This window comes from Paroedura picta, chromosome 3 (genome assembly GCF_049243985.1).
Source record: "Paroedura picta isolate Pp20150507F chromosome 3, Ppicta_v3.0, whole genome shotgun sequence".
In the NCBI taxonomy this organism is placed as follows: Eukaryota; Metazoa; Chordata; class Lepidosauria; order Squamata; family Gekkonidae; genus Paroedura; species Paroedura picta.
In genome coordinates, this window is record NC_135371.1 from 169264033 (window position 1) to 169282829 (window position 18797).

General features: G+C 48.4%; 1 protein-coding gene across 5 annotated transcripts; it reads left to right on the forward strand.

Moving 5' to 3' along the window:
- The first annotated feature begins 3343 nt into the window (after positions 1 to 3343).
- LOC143833507 (transforming protein RhoA-like) lies at positions 3344 to 15560 on the forward strand. 5 transcript variants are annotated; one of them, XM_077329403.1, is made up of 5 exons: positions 3344 to 3517; positions 10246 to 10403; positions 12645 to 12765; positions 13483 to 13613; positions 14177 to 15560. In XM_077329403.1, exons 2-5 carry the CDS (start codon positions 10248 to 10250, stop codon positions 14348 to 14350), a joined length of 582 nt encoding a protein of 193 aa, XP_077185518.1. In that variant the 5' UTR covers positions 3344 to 3517; positions 10246 to 10247; the 3' UTR covers positions 14351 to 15560. The 5 variants fall into 5 exon arrangements, with proteins under 5 accessions (XP_077185518.1, XP_077185519.1, XP_077185520.1 ...); XM_077329404.1 differs by having other exon boundaries at positions 3358 to 3517; positions 10243 to 10403; XM_077329405.1 differs by lacking the exon at positions 3344 to 3517 and adding an exon at positions 3619 to 3639.
- Positions 15561 to 18797: the final 3237 nt, after the last annotated feature.

Consider the following 18797-nt stretch of genomic DNA (forward strand, 5'->3'; position numbering starts at 1 on the left):
TGCGGGCCGCGGCCCGGTGCCGGGCCGCAAAGGCCATGGCACCGGGCCGCAGCTCCCTCTCCCCGCCCCGCCCCCGCAGTAAAAAACTTCCCAGGCCGCAAGCTTGCGGCCCGGGAAGCTTCTTACTGCGGGAGGCGGGGAGAGGGAATCAGGGCCGGGCCGCGCCTGTGCGGGCCACGCCCGCTCGGCCCGATCCGTGGGCGCGGCCCGATCTGTGGGCGCGGCTCGGGTGCGGCCCGATCCGCGGGCGCGGCATGGGCGCTGCCGGTCCCCAGCCTCGGAAAGGTTGGGGACCACTGGTTTAAACTACAAGTACAACAATATAGGCTAGATACCAGGAAAAAACATTTCACAGAGTAGTTCAGCAGTGGAATAGGCTGCCTAAGGAGGTGGTGAGCTCCCCCTCACTGGCAGTCTTCAAGCAAAGGTTGGATACACACTTTTCTTGGATGCTTTAGGATTCTCTGGGCTGATCCTGCGTTGAGCAGGGGGTTGGACTAGATGGCCTGTATGGCCCCTTCCAACTCTATGATAGTTCAGTAGGAATACAATTCCCATGAATGAGCCCCTGGAGGAATAACAGCCCATTCCCTCCGCCAGCATGGCTACTACATTTCTTTTTATTTTCGCATGGCTTTCAGAGTTTTATAGGAGGGAAGCGCTTTCACAGTGCAGGTCTATCACATTCCTTTGAGGCTGCAGTTCTTGGCAATGGGTCAGAAGCAGGGCTAGATCAGCCAACTATAATGAAATCCACATCCCATCTCCAAAGACGCTGGGTGGATTTAGGTCTGAGCTGCTGGCATCCTTTTGTTTTGAAGGTTGCCTTTTGAGAAATTGCAGTTTGCGTATGTAGGCGGTTTACGCATACCTGGGCTTTGTTGGGGGAGCAGCAATGGCTCATCAGAAGAGCCTCTGGTTTGCATGCAGAAAGCCCCAGGTTCAATCCCCCAGCATCGCCAGGGAAATGGACCGAGCAACAGGTGGCAGGAAAGACATCCGTCTCTTTGAGAACTACAGCCAGTCTGAGTAGAACATTGACCCTGATGGTCTCATTGGGTGTAAGGCAGCTAGATATAATCAAAACAATTGCAGAAAAAAAAAGAAAAGGGTATGTTGCATTTACACATGTAGTCGCCTCTTGCAATCCCTGTGTTTGAAGTGTACAGTGTTTTGGGGTGGGATGAATCCATAAAAAGAAGAGTTGGTTCTTATATGCTGCTTTTCTCTCCATGAAGGAGTCACAAAGCAGCTTACATTTGCCTTCCCTTTCCTCTCCCCACAACAGACACCCTGTGAGGGAGGGGAGGCTGAGAGAGCCCTGAGATTGCTGAATAAGAATTGGTTCTTATATGCTGCTTTTCTCTACTTGAAGGAGTCTTATAGTATTTTTATAAGATACTGCTTTTCTGCAGTTCTTTGTTTCTTGGTGGTGAGGCTAGGGTGTCAGAGTTCTCGCACAGTTGGGGGAAACTGAGGTTTGTGGTGACCTTTCCCTTCGCTTTTTATTACTAAAGGGAAATAAGTGATTCAGACACTTCAGGAGTGGTTGATGGGAATGTGCGGCAGTTTAAGGCAAGCTTTAAACTCTTAAGCAGACCGATATCCTTTATGAGTGGCTTCAGGCTTTTGCATCTTGCCAGCTTGATTCTGCTTGAGAATGTTTGCTGTGCCCTCAGGGTACTCTGGGTGCGTGTGCAAGGTCAACAGAGGCTATTGGCTAAAAGTGGTAAGGATGACATCCTTATAGTATTATTCTCTATCCCCACTTTTCACTGTCTGAAGGAGTCTCAAAGCTGCTTGCCATCACCTTCCGTTCCTCTCCCTGCAACAGACATCCTGTGATATTCGTGGGGCTAAGAGCGCTGACAGGTCTGCTCAGCCAGAACGCATCAGGGCTGTGACTAGCCCAAGGTCACCCAGCTGGCTGCATGTGGAGGAGCAGGGAATCAAACCCAGCTTGCCAGATTAGAAGCCACCGCTCTTGGCTATGCTGGAATCTTATTGCTACTAAGATTATCTATTTTGCAACCTATGTGCCCCTATTCTCCATAGAACAAACGGAAACTGCAGTGTGGTTTCCTGTAATTTTTTTACTATTATGATGCCTGTGACTGAGGTCCCAGTGCGCTTTTACTAATACCCCGAATGTAAAATCGTCACCCATAGTTCTGTGCTGTGCTACGGTTTTACAACTTTTCGATTCTTGCTGCTATTCTATTTGTCACAGACAGCTGGTATTTTCGCCAATTTAGCAGTGTGTAAGATATTTATTTCCTTTTCCTCCCAGTTTTCTACCTGATGGGGAACAAGCTGGGATTGGCCTGGTGACCTTCTGTATGCAGCAGCTCTGCCAGCAAGAAACAGTTCATAGATGAACTTCCTCTGTGCGGTGTGTGAAATTGGTACCGGGGAATGAGAAACACTTCAGTATTTCGGGCATACCTGGAGAGCAGCCTAGTTATGCCCAATTGCACCCTGGCTTTGAGTCTCTAAGTCAGCTGTAAATCATGACTCTCAGTCTTCAGTGGGGATGAGTAGGGACAATGATTTACCAGGGCTGGGTTACAGCAACAGTCATATATGTTTTCATTTCACTTGCAGCTTGCCTTTGTCCCCAGTGGGGCCCCAAAGCTGCTTACATCATTCTATTTTATCCTCACAGCAACCATGCAAGGTAGATTCTCTGAAAGGCTGTGACTGTCCAGTGGGGCTCTGAACCCAGGTCTTCCAGATCCTAGCCCAAGTCTTAGTGGCTGCACTGCATTGGCACTGTCTTTCTATCCACTCATCCAGGTGGACAGAAAAGGAGAGCGGCCTTTCTGCTTCCACTGCCGGTTGTGGTTAAGGGTGGTTTTCAATATTTCCAAGCATTTCAGGCTGCCTCTAGTCTGGAGAGAAGCTGCAATTCCGGGAGATCTCCAGGCTCCACCTGGAGGATGGCAACAGTCAGCCAAGACTGACAAGTCAAGTTTGCCATTGAAACTTAACAGGCGCCAAAGGTCTGGAAGACTCAGCTGTTGTGATGTAGCAGAAAGAGTTAAACCAGGGGGCGGTCTTATAATCTATTGGGTACCGCCGGCTGCCAATCCCAGGCAACTCCAATAAAAGCGGATTCCCGCCTTCCGTCTGCAATTGGCTACAAGTACACAGAACGCGAGCGTGATTGGTCGGCGCTATCCGCCTCTGGGGCGAGCGGCTGGCGATTGGGCCAGCTTCCCGGAATCAGGCAGCGCCCGATGACGCGCCCAGTCTCAAATCCGGGGCCGAATGGCGCTTTCCCATTGGCTACCGCTTGCCGTCAGTCTGACGGGAGGCGGTCTCAAACTGGCGAACGTCCCCCTGTTATACGACGGCGGCTCGCTGAGGCGTTTGCATGCAATTATACAATAGGGCGGTGGCTCCTGCCAATCATGAGGTGGGTGGGGCTTCGAGGGGGGCAGCCGTGGAGAGTCCGGGCGGCAGCAACAGCGGCGACGGCGGGCGAGCCGGCAGGGGAGGCTGCCAACTGAACCCGGTGAGGCGCAGGCGCTTGTGGGGCCGGGGTGTTCCGTTGGGTCGGAAGCAGGCGCTTTAGTCCTGAGCGTGAGAGAGACCGAGACGAACGAACTTGTTGTGGAGGCGACAGTTAAGGGTTGGGTCGGTTTGCTTTTTTTTAAAAAAGGCCGTTAGTGAAAAGTTGGCCGGTGGGGAGGGGGAAGGGGAAAGGAGAGCGCGCGACGCCAGTTGCGGAGCGCATGCGCGAGAGGGGCAGTTGGCGCCAGGGTGGGTCGCGCGCACCCTCGCGGCTGAAGATAAAAGGGGGAACGGGGGGGGAGGGGGGAGCGTTGAGGCGCCGTTGATTGGATGGAACCTTCCGACTCGGGGGTGAGGGATGGGATGGGATGGGGTGGGGGAGCCGGCGCAGCCTTGCGCATGCGCGGCGAGCCTTGAGCGCAGCCCTAGGAAAAACAGGCAGATGCCACATAAGAAGAGGAAGTGCCCTTCAGATGCGTAAGGGGAAGCGGCCTACGGCTGGGAGCTGTTTTATGGGCGGGGGAGAGGAGAGGCAGGAGGTAATGAGGAGGTTTGGCGAAGATGCAACATCCCGAATTCGCTTACCTTGATAACAGGTGGCTCTCTGTTAAATAAATACAAATAAGGCCTCCTTTCCGTATCCCGCCCTTCCTGAAAGCTCAGGGCGGGTAGCATCATGAATCAACAATCATTGTCATCAGTAAAAATATAATATTAAAGAACCCTCTTTTGACTGGGGCAAATTCCTAGCAACAGGGCAGTGCTTGGCCTGTAGCAGCCCTAACTAATAAGCCCGATCTCGTCGGTTTGAAAGCTATGCAGCAGCAATAGTAGAATGGGAGACTGGCAAGAAAGGCAGGGGTACATCCCCTCTGCTCATCTGCAGCCTGGAAATCCCCACAAGGTGGAAGTCATGGGTCTGGTATAAGTTGGTTGCTTCCCTCATGGTGGTGGGAAGTGATGTCAAGTTGCAACCAACTTATGGCAACCACATGCAGGTTTCACGGCAAGAGCTGAATAAAATTGGTTTGCCATTACCTGCTTATGCATAACAACCCTTCCTCGGTGGTCTCTCATCCAAGTACTAACCAGGGCTGACCCTGATTTGCTTCTGAGATATGAGGAAATCAAGCCAGCCAGCGTCATCTAGGTGAGGACCTGATTGGTAGTAGTGACTTGGCTGAGTGAGGGTTTCAGTCCAGATCTGAGGCATGGGCTATTTGTGCATGTGGCTATTGGAAAGAGGGTGTTCGGGGAGAACTCTGTTAGTATTAAAACTTGCTGAAATCCTGCTTCAATCTCAGTAAAGAGTTCTGGTTCATTGATGCATGGCGAATTTGGGGATCCTTTAGCTTTTAAGGGGGATAGCTCAAAATGTTTTGTTTATTATTCCATTGACATTGATCATCCTACAGAAACAACAAAAAATTAACAATATTCTTGAAACATAATTCTTTGGAAGCAGCCATTTATTTCATACTGGAATCAGTAAAACTGAAGAAAATCTCAGATATTGTGTATATGTACTTCAGTACGATACAGGTTGATGGATTCTTTGATTTAGGCTGTGTGCATTTAATCGCTTTATTAAATAGAAAGCTAGATAGCATCTGTTTAGCCTTGAAGACCCCTCTCCTTGTAGAAGAGCTTCAGTCTTGTTAGAGCAGAAGTGGTTATGCATAGCAGCTTTCTTAATTAACTACATTTTTATGCCACTCTCTTGTACCTCAGGGCAGTTTGCACAAAACGTAGGGATAATGCAGTACAATTCATAACATCAGGAAAACAACACTAACAGTGGTATCCATAACTGAAGATAAACAGTATAACATTTCCTTGAGTCTCTGGTGACGGTGATGGAAAGAAGGGTGCCTGTCCATTGGATTTGCGGATTTGTTTTAGACTGTTAGGAGTTGTGAAAGCAGAACACATCTGCATTGTTGGGTGCTGGCTTAGGACGCAGGTGTTGGGGTGGCAGTTTAAAGTAGGTCAACCTCTGCTGCATCGTGTGGTACCTTGCTGTGGGCTGACTTTTGCTCTCCTGCCTGATTTCGGCATCATTCTGTGACATGAACAGGCCACTGGGATTCCCAGATACAGTTGACTAAATCAGTTCATATGAACCTCCTCTATGTCCTGTGCAGTTCTATTTTGTGTGTGCGTGAAAGAGAGAGAGATCAGTAGAGAACTTATTCAGATAGTTGATCTTGCTGATAAATACTGTATAGTAGACTGTTCCTACAGTCTTAATTAAGGTGTTACTGTAAGCTGTGGTTCATCAGTTTACAAGAGGAGCCTATGCTCATATATAATGCTGCACCAATTTCCACCATTCCCCCCCTCCTTCCTCTGCAGATCCCCACTGGGCTGTTCCTGACGGCTCACTCAGGCAAAGTGGGGCAGCCCAGCATATAAGGATCAAGATTTAGGAAAGCGTCTCCCCCCCCCCTTACACACACACACAAGGCTGGTATCACAAAAAGCCCTGCTCTTACCTCAAACATAACTGCCCTTTTCCAGTCCTCAGTATCAAGCTACTGATAGAGGGCTGTCAAAAGATTCACATCTCCCCTGATAGTGTGTTATGGAACCTGTGGGGCAAGGCAGCTTTAAACCACTTAACTACCTCACGCTTTTTCTTTGTGAAACGTCTCTAAGTTCTGTTTCCTGTGAGGAGGATATCAATATTCAGTGATTTGTTCTTTAGTTCAGGAAGTGTTTGCAAGGCAATTGACCCTTGTGTGAAGGAGCATGACTTTAGTCTTTGGTAGCTGGCTGGGAGGCGACAGCAATGCTCTGGATTTCTTCATGGCCTCTTTTGCATAGCTGTCACTCTGGCTTTCCTCACCAGAGAGAGCAATGGAGGAAAAGTAACCAGGAAATCCGGTCTATCAGCAGACAAAAAAAACTGATAGTTTACTTTCTTGGGTGTTTGGGAAGTGGTGGCCTCCTCCCTTCCGTTTAACTAAAGGGAAAGATGATCCATACAGCACAATAAGTAGAGACAACACGACAAAGAGTGCGTTCTCATTTATTTTTTTTTAGCGGTGGGGAAGGTACTGTTTTCGAGAACAATACAAGACTGCCTACGCATCTCAGGCCTGAGCAGTATCTTTGCTGTTCTTGAAATTTAACATGGGTTTGAGCTGCGCACATCTTTTAAGCCAAGTCCACACACAGCAGCCAATTCTGGGCTAGCATGAAAGGGTTTTCTGTGCCAGAATTTTAACTACTTTTGTTACTAGGGAGATAACATTTCATTTAGATTCTTGCTGTACATCTGCCTCTGTCCTCAATAACAGGAAGATTGTTTCCTAGTTTATTGACTCACTTGAGAATGTTGTTAGATTAAAATAACTTATTTAATACATTTTAAGTGTCTGGCAAGGTTGTTCGTGTGTGTATGTGTGTTTTTGTTTTATAGTTATGTTTTCCATTCCATAATTGTGTGGCAAATTACAAACATGAGCTTAGGGGAGATTACCCTGAAGCTGGGTACATTTCTGGAATTATAGAACCTGTTCCTAATGTTATAATTGGTGGCCCTTCCCCATAGGAAGTCCTCCTGGCTACAGAAGGTAAAAAGTCTCTTGATTTGACTCTCTGAAGCTGTACTAGAGGATTCCGTAGCAATGAGGGGGGAAATCTCTGCAGAGAATTGATCTGAGGTTTAATTTGGAAACTTAATTCTTGGCCTTTAAACCCTGCTAAAGAAAGCAGACAATATAAATCTTGGCCTGAACAGATTGAAACTTCTTTGCTTTTGAAGGGTGAGAGACAGTTGTTTAGAGCGCCAGATATGGGTGTAACTTTGCCTAGCTTTAAATATCTTTTCACTGCACATCCAAGGCAGTTAGTCACCAGGCGGTTCTGCTCCTCCCATCCTAACTCCAAAACTTGGCATTAAAAACCTTTTGGCCTCATGCAGACTTCCAGCTCAGTTAGGCTTGGCTGCAAATCCCCAGTACCAAGTTTCAGAACTGAGCAGTTAATTTTTTTTTTCCTAGAGAAAAACACTTCTGTTCTGCATCTGGTGAGTCAGACTGGAGGAGATGCCAACTGGAGTTCATTTGGTCCCATTTCATAAGCTGTCTCAGCGTGGCACTTGCCAATACAGTGGGCTGAAAGTTACGGCTTATAGTCAGTGGCTCCTTGTAGGGCCTGGTATTGAATAGGATCATGTGCAGTCACCATTACATTTTTTTAAAGGAGTTACACATCTCAAATCTCCAGCCTGAGCCATACCTTTACTGTTCTTAAAAACTGACATGGATAGATCTAATGTTTGGATCATGCACATCTTTTAAGCCCACACACAGCAGGCCTCGAGCGGCGGTGTATAAATCCCCGGAATGAATAAAGTTCATTTTTGTTCTCTGCTTGGAAAAGGAATGACGTTACGGACAAATATTCATTTGTGTGTCTGGAAGTAAAAAACGCATCCCCCTTCTATGCTGGAAACTTTGGGATGAAAAGACGGCTTTGGGAAGAACTGCTTCTCCTGTGCTGATTTATCCTAATTGTAAACGTAGGGTGGCTGCTTAAGACGAAGGTGTGATGGAAAGTTTTGGCTGTGCACTTCTGTCTGTCACAGGAGGAAGTGTCAGTGGCCTCACCTACAGGTTTGGCTGCCCATCATAAGAGGTCCAAGTCAAGGATAGGGATAGAGTACAAAATACAGGAACAAGCATACTGATACAACTGCTGCTAGAACTCCTGTCCCCCGCCGTCTGCCTTGATGCTTTGGCTACCTGATCCTTCTGCTAAGAGGGGCTGGGCCCTGCTCCTTGTGGTAGAAAACAAGGCAACAATTACACAATAACAGTGTGTGGGCTAGCCACAATGAGCGATGTACCCTATAAGCTCGGTAGTTCCAAGGACATGTTGTGCACTTTGGGATCAGTGGTGCTGACATGATTGCTCCCCACATTGTTTCCCTGTTTCTGATTATGGCAACCCAATGCCGCCTGGGTGGTATGGGGTCCAACCGCAAAGCAGCCACCGCCACCCTGGTAATTTGTGAATCAAGCTCAGTAATAACTAACCTCCTCTGCAGCTTGGTTTTGCCTGTGTATCTTTTTTCCTCCAGAATAGTTTATCTCAAGGAGTGTTCTCCTTCATAGGTAGGGTTTGTGAATGAAGAAATATGTGCAGATGCGGGAGGCCAGCAGACACTGTTCCTTCAAGGAGTTGTCGTCAAGGATTCTCCTAGCTAATAAGAGTCAGCTCTGTGTAGAGGTTCTCTGTGGAAATGAAAGGGAGGCGGGGTAGTGTGAAAAGCGAAGCATGCCCACTTATGCACAGAAGCATGCTGTGGTGTTCTGCAGGGCAGCGACGTGTGCTACCAAGTACTGATTTCAGCTTTTGGAGGATCTGATTTCCCCCCCCCCCTCTTAAGAATTTCAGCAGTAAGATGCAGGTGCTCTGTGGACATTATTGTCTCTTTCCCACAACTAGCAAAGCTACAATAAATGCCACAAAAGAAGACTTTTGTGGGTACCCACAGATGCCCTTGTGCTTTCTTTTGCAGAGATATACTGACAAGGAGGACAAGTAACCTGAATACTTGAGCAAGCAGCAGTTTCAGTGTAGTGGGCAGTGTCTTTCCACCAATGCAGTTTTGAATTCTTAAAGAGTAAAGTATCTTGGAAACCGTAGTTAAATGGTAGGCAGCAAATGAGTAATAAAACTAGGAGAAGGCTTTTATAGCCCACTTTTCATTACCCAAAGGAATCTCAAAGTGGTTTACAATCACCTTCTCTTACTCTCCCCACAGCAGACACCCTCTGAAGAAGGTGAGGTTGAGTGACACAACTCTGTGAGAAGAGCTCTAACAGGAGTGTGACTAGCCCTAGGTCACCCAGCCGGCTGCATATAGAAGAGCAGAGAATCAAACCCAGCTCCAGATTAGAACCCGGCTCTCTTAACCTCTGTACCAAGCTGGTACATGTCAAGTTCAGCAGCCTGACCGTTACACAGAACTCTGCCACTACGCACACAGAGTTCAGCAGCACTGTTAGGGACTTTTTTGTGTTAGGGACTTTTTTGGGGTGTGCCTGTGGCACAATAAACAGTTATTGTTGCCTCACTTGTTCTTTGAGGGTAGGAGATGCATAGTCTTGGCAATCCTTGCTTTTCAGAGTAGCCTAACCTTATGCTTTAATTCTGTGCTTCATTGTGTTGTTACGGGGAAGGTGTTTTACTGCAGCAGTAGAAATTTGTGGTCTAGTTCATGGCTAAGTATTGGCCACATCCCAATCTATGTTCAGTTTTTATAAGGTACTTTAATCTTTGGTACTACTACGAACTTCAGTCTGCTCTGTGGTCATCCCCGTTCTTTTATTACTTTTTAAAATTCACACATTTTCTTGAATCTGATGAATCCTGCAAGAATCAGCAACTGGAAGCTCCAGGAGCCAAATGCAGCTTCTGGAAGGAGTACCAGCTGAGCCTCTCAGTTGCCATCTTAGAATCAGGGAGGGAAATGTGGGGAGTGCAGTCTCTGGTAATGGAACTTGTGGACTCCATGGTGGGGAGATAACCTTTGAACAGTCCTTGTCCACCAGGGATTGGGATATGAGTGTCCTGCACAGTGCAGGGGGTTGGACTAGTTGACCCATGAGGTCCCTTCCAATTCTATGATGCTATACATGTCAAAGTAACCCTCCTGCGGAGCCAGTCGCTATGTTGTGTCCGTCTCGGTAAAGGAAGCTCTTTCTCTTTCAGTAGAGATGGCTGCCATACGCAAGAAACTTGTCATTGTGGGAGATGGAGCATGTGGGAAGACCTGCCTCCTTATTGTCTTCAGCAAGGACCAGTTCCCGGAGGTGTATGTCCCCACCGTCTTCGAGAACTACGTGGCTGACATTGAGGTGGATGGAAAACAGGTAATGCTGAACTTTGAAGCCGGCTGAGTGCTTCTAATCGGGGGGGGGGGGATCCTGTGCATGGCAGGACTCTGCAGCCTCTTACAATTGTTCTGTTGCATGAGAAACATGAAAAATGTTCTTGTTATTGCTTGTTGAAATGTAAATAATGTTTGCACCACTCAGTGCTGACAGATAAATTCATTTCTTTAACCTGTTGCTTTTTCGTAATGGCTCTCGGGTTCAGCCTGCTACATTTTTTCTTGCCCGGCTGACAGAGCTATCGCGAGTATTTAATAGGATATAACTGATAATAAAATTAATCAAACTGACTTCTTGATGGAAGTTAGCACCTCAGACTCACAGAAAGCCTGCCGTGCAGCTCTGTCAGACTCATGGTGGGATGCTGTGAGTATTAATTAGAAATCTAAGTATCTTCTTATCAACCTTTCAGGCTTTTATTTGACACAGGCTAGTTGCCTGGACCATCTTGACTGTCTGTGCTGTTAGGCATCGTCCTCTCCAAGAGAGCCAGCTTGGTGTAGTGATTAGGAGTGCCGACTTCTAATCTGGAAAGCCGGGTTCGATTCCCTGCTCCTCCTCTACATGCATCCAGCTGGGTGACCTTGGGCTTGCCACAGCACTGATAAAGCTGTTTTGACTGAGCAATTATATCAGGGCTCTCTCAGCCTCACCTCCTTCACAGGGTGAGTGTTGTGGGGAGAGGAAGAGAAGATGACGTAAGTTGCTTTGAGACTCCTTTGGGCAGAGAAAAGCGGCATATGAGAACCAACTCTTCTTCTTCGTCTTCAGTAACTTTAGGACCCTCTCAGCCTCACCTCCCTCACAGCGTGTCTGTTGTGGGGAGAGGAAGGGAAGGCGAATGTAAGCCTCTTTGAGACTCTTTTGGATAGATTGTTTCAGCATTATTATCATTTGGTGGCATTTTCTCTTGTCCAGTGCCATATGCAACATTTGTTTGCTTTTTTATAAATTGTAGCAAATCCATGCTTTAACCAATTGCTGAAATGCCCAGTTTGCCTATTGAGGATAACTGGCATTTGTGTGGGGATAGATAAAGCTGCCATATAGAGGATGGAGCAGAGTAGTTCTCTCTTGCCCCGGAGAGATGGACCAGAACCAAGGGGATGAAATTAATTCTAAAGAAATTCCGCCTCAACATCCGGAAGAAGTTCCTGACAGTCAGAGCGGTTTCCCAATGGAACAGGCTTCCCCAGGAGGTGGTGGGTTCTCCATATTTGGAGATTTTTAAACAGAGGCTGGAGAGCCATCTGACAGAGAGGCTGATTCTGTGAAGGCTCAATGGGGTGGCAGGTGACAGTGGAGGAGCGATAGGGTTGTGAGCATCCTGCACAGGGATTTGGACTAGATGACACAGGAGGTCCCTTCCAACTCTATGATTCTAGTTGCAGTTTTAAGTTTTTGCTTGTCCCAAATCTTCACTGATGCTGAGCATGGTTTTCTTCCCATCTTTTGTCTCAATTAAGTTTTAAATCCACCTCTCTCCCTGTGAGTCAAGGCTGCTCACCAGGAGAGTAGTGGGCTAAATATCTAAGGAATAAATAAAAATAAATAGTTATTAAAAATACAATGAAACTGCACATATCTCCAAATATCAAAGCCATCTGCATGGGCGTGAAGGAGGAACCAGTAGTGGAGAAACTAAAGGTTCCTTTGGGACTGCTTTCTTTTGGTGCCCGTCATGGAGTAGAGCAGCCCTTCTCAACTCTCTAACCCTTGAGATCCTCCTGAAACATTCTTCAAGTTTGAGAATCTCCAGAAGTAAAGCGATCATGCAGAATATGGTTGGGAAGCAGAGCTGTGGACACGCCCAACTTGGGCCCCTCCCCTTCCCACCTCCTCCAGGTCTCTCACTGGCCATTTTGGGACGGGTGGGTGGGCCAATATGACCATACATGGTCGCCCCATAAACGTTTAACAACTTTTAAAAATATACAAATAATTCCCACCCATTTGAGAAACCCTTCCAGGGCAGTCAGGAAACCCCAACCGCTTCACGAAACCTGGTGGAGAAAGCCTGAAGTGGGGTTTGAAGCACCCCTCTGTGGCTGCATTCAAATTCTGCCAACTTCCTGCAGCAACTGCTCTAATCGCCTTCATTGAAACATTCTCGGGATATTGTGGGGTAAACCGTTGGCATCCAATTGATCTTGAACCAACGGAGGCAGTGACGCTCCAAGGACACCTTCAGATTGAGTTGCTGTGTTTCTGTTTGCGCAGGTAGAACTTGCCCTCTGGGATACTGCTGGCCAAGAGGATTATGACCGCCTGAGACCCCTCTCCTACCCTGACACAGATGTCATCCTCATGTGCTTCTCCATTGACAGTCCCGACAGTTTAGGTGAGTCCTTAATCCCTTCCCTGGATGCCTGGGAGGGCTGTGCCTCCAGGGCCTGAGCAACAAGCCCAGATAGAATGAATTTCCTTTCTTGGCTCTGTCTTCTGGAGTATGATATCCCAGCAGAGTTCTTTGACCTATTCCCAAGCTGACTTCCTAAGGGAGAGCTGTAGTGTATTACCCTTCACCACCTCCATGCTTACACCCACTGTTTTATCACTTATACCTTCCCTTGGTCAGCGTTCTGAGACCACCACTTTGATACTGAGGCTGGGTTCCGAAAATCCCCTCCAGCAAGTGTCTGAAGGTCGCTGAACTAGCCCTGGGAATATTTCCCAACTGTCTTCAGAGGGATGTAGCATGCCATCTGATACTGATGGTTGAATTCCAGTTTGGTGTAGTGGTTAGGAGTGTGGACTTCTAATCTGGCGAGCTGGGTTCAATTCTGCGCTCCCCCCATGCAGCCAGAGGAGTGACCTTGGGCTCTCCACGGCCCTGATAAATCTGTTCTGACCAAGCAGGAATATAAGGGCTCTCTCAGCCTCACCCACCTCACAGGGTGTCTGTTGTGGGGAGAGGAAAGGGAAGGTGACTGTAAGCCGCTTTGAGACTCCTTCAGGTAGAGAAAAGTGGCATATAAGAACCAACCCTTCCTCTTCTTCTTGCAAGAGGACCTTTATACATTTACAGTTATGGGACTTAGTGTTTATGCCCTTGCAGAGAACATCCCGGAAAAGTGGACTCCGGAGGTGAAGCACTTCTGTCCCAACGTGCCTATAATTCTGGTGGGGAACAAGAAAGATCTTCGTAATGACGAACACACACGCCGGGAGCTGGCTAAGATGAAGCAGGTGAGGCTAGATGCTTTATAGTCTATACTAGGGTTGTGGGGGGGGGGAATACTGTTTGGAGGGTGGTTAATAGTGAGCATTGCTAGGGAGAACATGACCATTCATTCATTCATTCATTCATTCATTCATTCATTCATTCATTCTGGATTTTTAATACTGCCCATTCTTTGCAGCTCTGCAGATCATGTGTTAGTTGGGGAGGAATCTGTTTATATTCATTCAGAATGGTGTGAATTTAATGGAGCTGGTCTCCTCTTTTTTTTGTAGGTGGTGGGTGGTTGATGGGGGTCTCTGATGAGGCGGGGGCTTCCATGTTGCTGGAAAGTGCTGTCAAGTAACAGCTGATGCACAATTTTTATTTGTTTATTTGTTTATTTGTTTATTTATTTATTTATTACATCTTTATGCCACTCTCCTTTACGGCTCAAGGTGGTTTACAGAGAACATGGATCTGGTATGACTGATGCAGACCTGTTTTTTAACTTGCTGCTTTTGTCTTCAGGACACTTTCCCCCAACCAGGCGAAAGCCACTCGACCTCACCCTGCCTCTTTTCCCTCTCAGGAGCCAGTGAAGCCCGAGGAGGGCCGCGACATGGCCAACCGGATTAGTGCTTTCGGATACCTGGAATGCTCTGCCAAGACGAAGGACGGCGTGCGGGAAGTGTTTGAGATGGCCACCCGGGCTGCCTTGCAGGCCAAACGTGGGCGTAAGAAGACCTCGTGCCAGCTGCTGTAATCATTCCCCCAGCCTGCCTTCCCTGCCTGCCTGCCAGCCAAGCCCGTGAGCGGTCAGCTTTCGGGCTTGCCTCCTATCTAATACACTGCTGGGGGCAGGACTGGCACAGCCTCTCAGAGGGCAAGCCTGCTAGAACTGGGCTTGGGGAGGGGGGGTCTTCTGGAGCATGGCAACTAACTATGGGGGTGGGGTTCCCAAGTCTGCCCTGGGCTTCTCCCATCACTGTGCAGGGGGGTGGCATTTTCCCTTTGGCCCTCCCACAAAAGGTGAGAAGGTGCTGGCCCCCGATGGGTCAGGGGGATGTTCCGAGGCCTTCTGCCTGTTTGTTCGTTCGCGGCCGTCTCAGCGCTCTCACTGGCAGCTCGTGGCCCTCCGCGGTCTTTCGTCAAAGGCTCACCCTGCCAAAGCGTGGAAACCCTTTGTTTCACGTAATGGTGAGAGCCTCAGATTGGAGCATCCGATCCCCTTGCCCTCCGAAAGGGCTGCCAATTCTTTGACAAACATCACTCCTTAAGGGCAGGAGGGAAATCTAGTCCTCCAGCACAGTGGGCAAGTAAACGTCTCTTACCTTGAGTCCCTTAGCTGGCTTTCTCTACTGGTCGGCTCCCTGACCTCCGGGAGGTAGCAGAACCACTGGGAGCCGTTTTAGAGCAGGCAGCCCGGCCCGAAGGCTGGCTCAGATGAGCTTTTCCTCCGAGGGGTGGGGGGTGGGGCTGTTAGTGAAACAGCATCAAGTTCTCTCCTCCCAAGCCAAATTTTCTCCCCCTCAATATTTATCTCCTGACAGCAGAGCCGGGAGCTACCTTTCCATCAAACTGGCCCAGGAGACTGGGCCGTAAAGCCTGGCCCCTTTTCAAGCAAAATAACTATATTTGTAAGCAGAGGTGCTACGGGGCCAGTTTGTCACTGTCGGACATCTCTATGAACCTCCTGTGGCTGGAATAACCACTGCCACAGTTCCCAAGTGCAAAGGACCGACTCCGCTTCTCTTCCTCTCTTCTTGCTGCTTCCCCATCACTCCTGCTTTTCTTCCCCCTTCCCCAGACCCTTTGTACTCACCGCATTGCCACCTTGGGGGGGTGTATGGGTTTTTTTGTGTGTGTTTAATTTGTATTCACATTTAAAAAAACAAGAAGCAAAAGTGGTTGTTAACTTTTCAAAGTGTACTTGAAAAAACAAATCTGTAATAAATTTGTAGCGATGTTTAGTACACGGCAGGATTTGCTTCTTGCCTTTTCGGGAGAGGAAAAGGATCTGGGGCTGAGAGGGAACCTGTTACTTTTGCAAGCCCTGAGGAAAGGCGAGTAGAGATTAGCGTATCAGGTACACTCTGCAAGAAAACCAACTGCTGAACCAGGGAATGACCCATGTGCCTTGAAACCACTGCCTCATCTCAGAGAATCATAGAGTAGGAAGGGCCATCTAGCCCCACTCTTAACTCGGTGCAGGATCAGCCTTAAGCATCCCTGAAAAGTGTTCATCCAGCCGCTGCTTGAGGAATTGCGAGTGAGGGGGAGCTCACCACCTCCCTAGAAAGCTGGAAAAATCCCTACTCTCCAGCTGGTGTTTTTCTGCCCATAATTAAACCAATTATTGCAAGTCTTGTCCTCTGCCAACAGGAAATGCTCCCCTTCCGAAGGCTGTGTAGATATTGCGCTGTCTTTCGTAAGATCCTGCGAAGCACAAGGCAAGGAGGGATGGGGGGAAATGATGGACCAACAAAGAGGCAGGCCGTTTATTTACCTTGCTTTAAAACCCTCGGTTACGAGACCCCCTCTGCATTCTTCAGCTGTCAGGACCTGTCGTGGTTGGATTGGCAGTCTATCGGGTTCAATTCAAATCCGCGCCGAGCTCGCTTGAGTAACTTTGGCCAGCGCTCAAGATCTCGGCCCTAACCTACTTAACGGGGTGATTTCGAGGACAAACCGTGGAGGGACAAAAAACTCTGGAATCTGGCACGGCTAATGATGGCATTTCTTCAACCTTGTTCTGTTAGAGAGGAGAAAGTTCCGTTGGCCATCCCGAAAATTACAGGACAAGACACGAGCGTAGGGGGGAAGTCACTGAGTTGTAGGGACAGACGCCAGGCATTTCAAATGACTAGGTTCTTGGGATCCTGACACTACCAATTCTTATCGGTAGCAATCAGTCAGCAGCTCAGGGAGAGCCAGATCCTTGTCCTGTTGAGAAGGGGGCATAAACCACAGTATTCCTGATGCTGATTATTCCTCACCGCGGCAGCAGGTCTGTGTATACTCTGCAGTAAAGTAGTCTGTATCAAGGCAGTGCAGATTCCATCAACCAGCCTTTTGTGTGATCATCTCCTCCCACCCTCCCCCCGGTATAATTCTCTAAAGAGTTAGGGGCAGATCTCCTCCCCCATTTCCCTGACCCTCTCTACCATGGTCTCACTGTGAGAAAGTTTATTCCTAGAACAGTATGGCGAGTGATGTCTAAGAACCAGCGCAGGGAAGCAGTTAAAAGCAGCAGAATCTAATCTGGAGAACCGGTTTTGGGTTCCCATTTCTCCTCTGCATGCAGCTGGTGGTGGGGAACTTGGGCCAGACTCAGTTCTCTCAGAGCTCTCCCAGGCTCACCTACTTCACAGGGCGTCTGCTGTGAGGAGCGGAACGGAAAGACATTTGCAAGCCGCCTTTGGGACTTCTTCAGACAGTGAAAAACAGGGTACAAAAATCCCAGCTCCTCTCTTAATTGACCGACAGGTTTGGCGGCTGCAGCAGAGAAGGGCAAAATCATTCCCTTCCTCTTCGCTGTGCAGAGCTCTGCTACTGGAAGAGGCAGGCCAGCGGACACCTGCGACCAGCCGGACCTTCTGCTAATGGATCTCAGAATCCAACCCAACGCATGCAAGTTTGCAAACATTGCTGGGGTCAGACATTATTTTGCCCTGCTCCTGAGAGCTGCTCCAAACAAGAAGCTTCGGTGTGGTTCAGTAACTTCTTTTCTTCCTGCAGCACGGCTGGGTGAAACACGTCTTTCTACCATGAGGGACTGTCATCCTTTTTTTTTAAATGACCTGTAAGAGTCTTGTATGCAAAACCACACCGTGTCGATGAAGGAGTCGTAATGGGTTGTAACACAGCTCGGCCCTTTCCTGTTTCTATTCTACCTTGTCTGTATTTTCCCATCTGGACATCCTGCGGTGTTCCTCAGAACGTGCAGTTATTGGTAGTCGTCCCATGCAATCCATAAAGCACTTTTCCTGGGCATGAGCCCCACTGAGCATTGAGCAGATGTCCATAGGATGCAAAGTAGGCCTGCTTAGGATTGCACTGACAGCTCCCACCCTGCTGAAACTACCCATTCACACTGCACGCTGGAAGGGCATCTTAGAAGGGCGATTCCTCCCTAATTTAGTAAAGGGAGTCAACTTCCGGTCTACTCATTGGGCTGCTTCCTGCTCAGGGAATTTGAACCTGGGTCTCCCAGATCCTAGTTTGACACCCTCACAGACTTTCAGACTTCACTGGAACTCTGTTCTTGGACTACGTTCCTTGTCTGGCTTAACCCCGTGTCCGATGGGAACTTTTGGGCTGTACATTCCGTATGGCAGGGACCAGCCTTGTCATCTCAACATCCGTTCACATGGATGCCGCTGCATCAGGGGTCCCTGAGCTTTTCGAGCCTGCTGGCACCTTTGGAATTCCTCCACAGCACGATGGTGGTGCTGCAGCAAAATGGCGGCCACAGGAGGCGGAGCAAGCCCCAAGGAGATGGCTGCAGGTTCAGATTCAAATTCAAAAAACCTTTAATGGCATATAAAACATCATGAGAAGGCTGCAGCTTAACTCTTTTAACAACTTCAATAATGCAGTGTAAATCCCTTTAAAAAATTTACTCAGCCAATCAGAAGCCTTATATGGTGAAAGCTCTACCTTGGCCTCACACGCTTCCCAGAAACACTTTCTGGGTGTCGGAAAAGTTGTTGGGGGCGCCATGTTGGGGACTCCGGCACTACATAAAGAGTTTGCCGAAGTTAAGCTTCCTTAAACACAGAGCATTTTGCTTTTGAATCCCTTCCATTGCCTTTTTTCACCACTTTTCTATCACCCCCCCCCCCCAATTAACCCCCGGCTCTGGCTATTTAGAGGCTCCTGGCTTGCCCTGTTCCAGTGGCAGAGTCATAATTCATCCCCAAACAGAACATCTTGCAATTTTCAGCAGCTTATTAACGCCGGCAGGGACAAGCTCCGTTCCCCGAGCGGAACAAGTGGGCTCGCCAGGGCGACAGCCTTTCCTTGTTATTTTCTAGGTCATTGATATTTAGAAATTCCCCGTCAGGCTATTTGGATGCAGGAAATGCAGGGACCGCAGCTGCGCTGTAAACAAAAATGTGCCGTTGCGCATAGATCAATGACATTTCCCGCAGACCGAGAGCTTTATCATTTCCAGCTCCTGCGGGCTCCTCTGGCTGCCCCATCCTCCC

Coding starts and splice junctions, on each gene's coding strand:
- LOC143833507 (XM_077329401.1), top strand. Junction 10,404..12,644: donor TTGAGGTGGATGGAAAACAG/GTAATGCTGAAC, acceptor CTGTTTGCGCAG/GTAGAACTTGCCCTCTGGGA. Junction 12,766..13,482: donor TGACAGTCCCGACAGTTTAG/GTGAGTCCTTAA, acceptor ATGCCCTTGCAG/AGAACATCCCGGAAAAGTGG.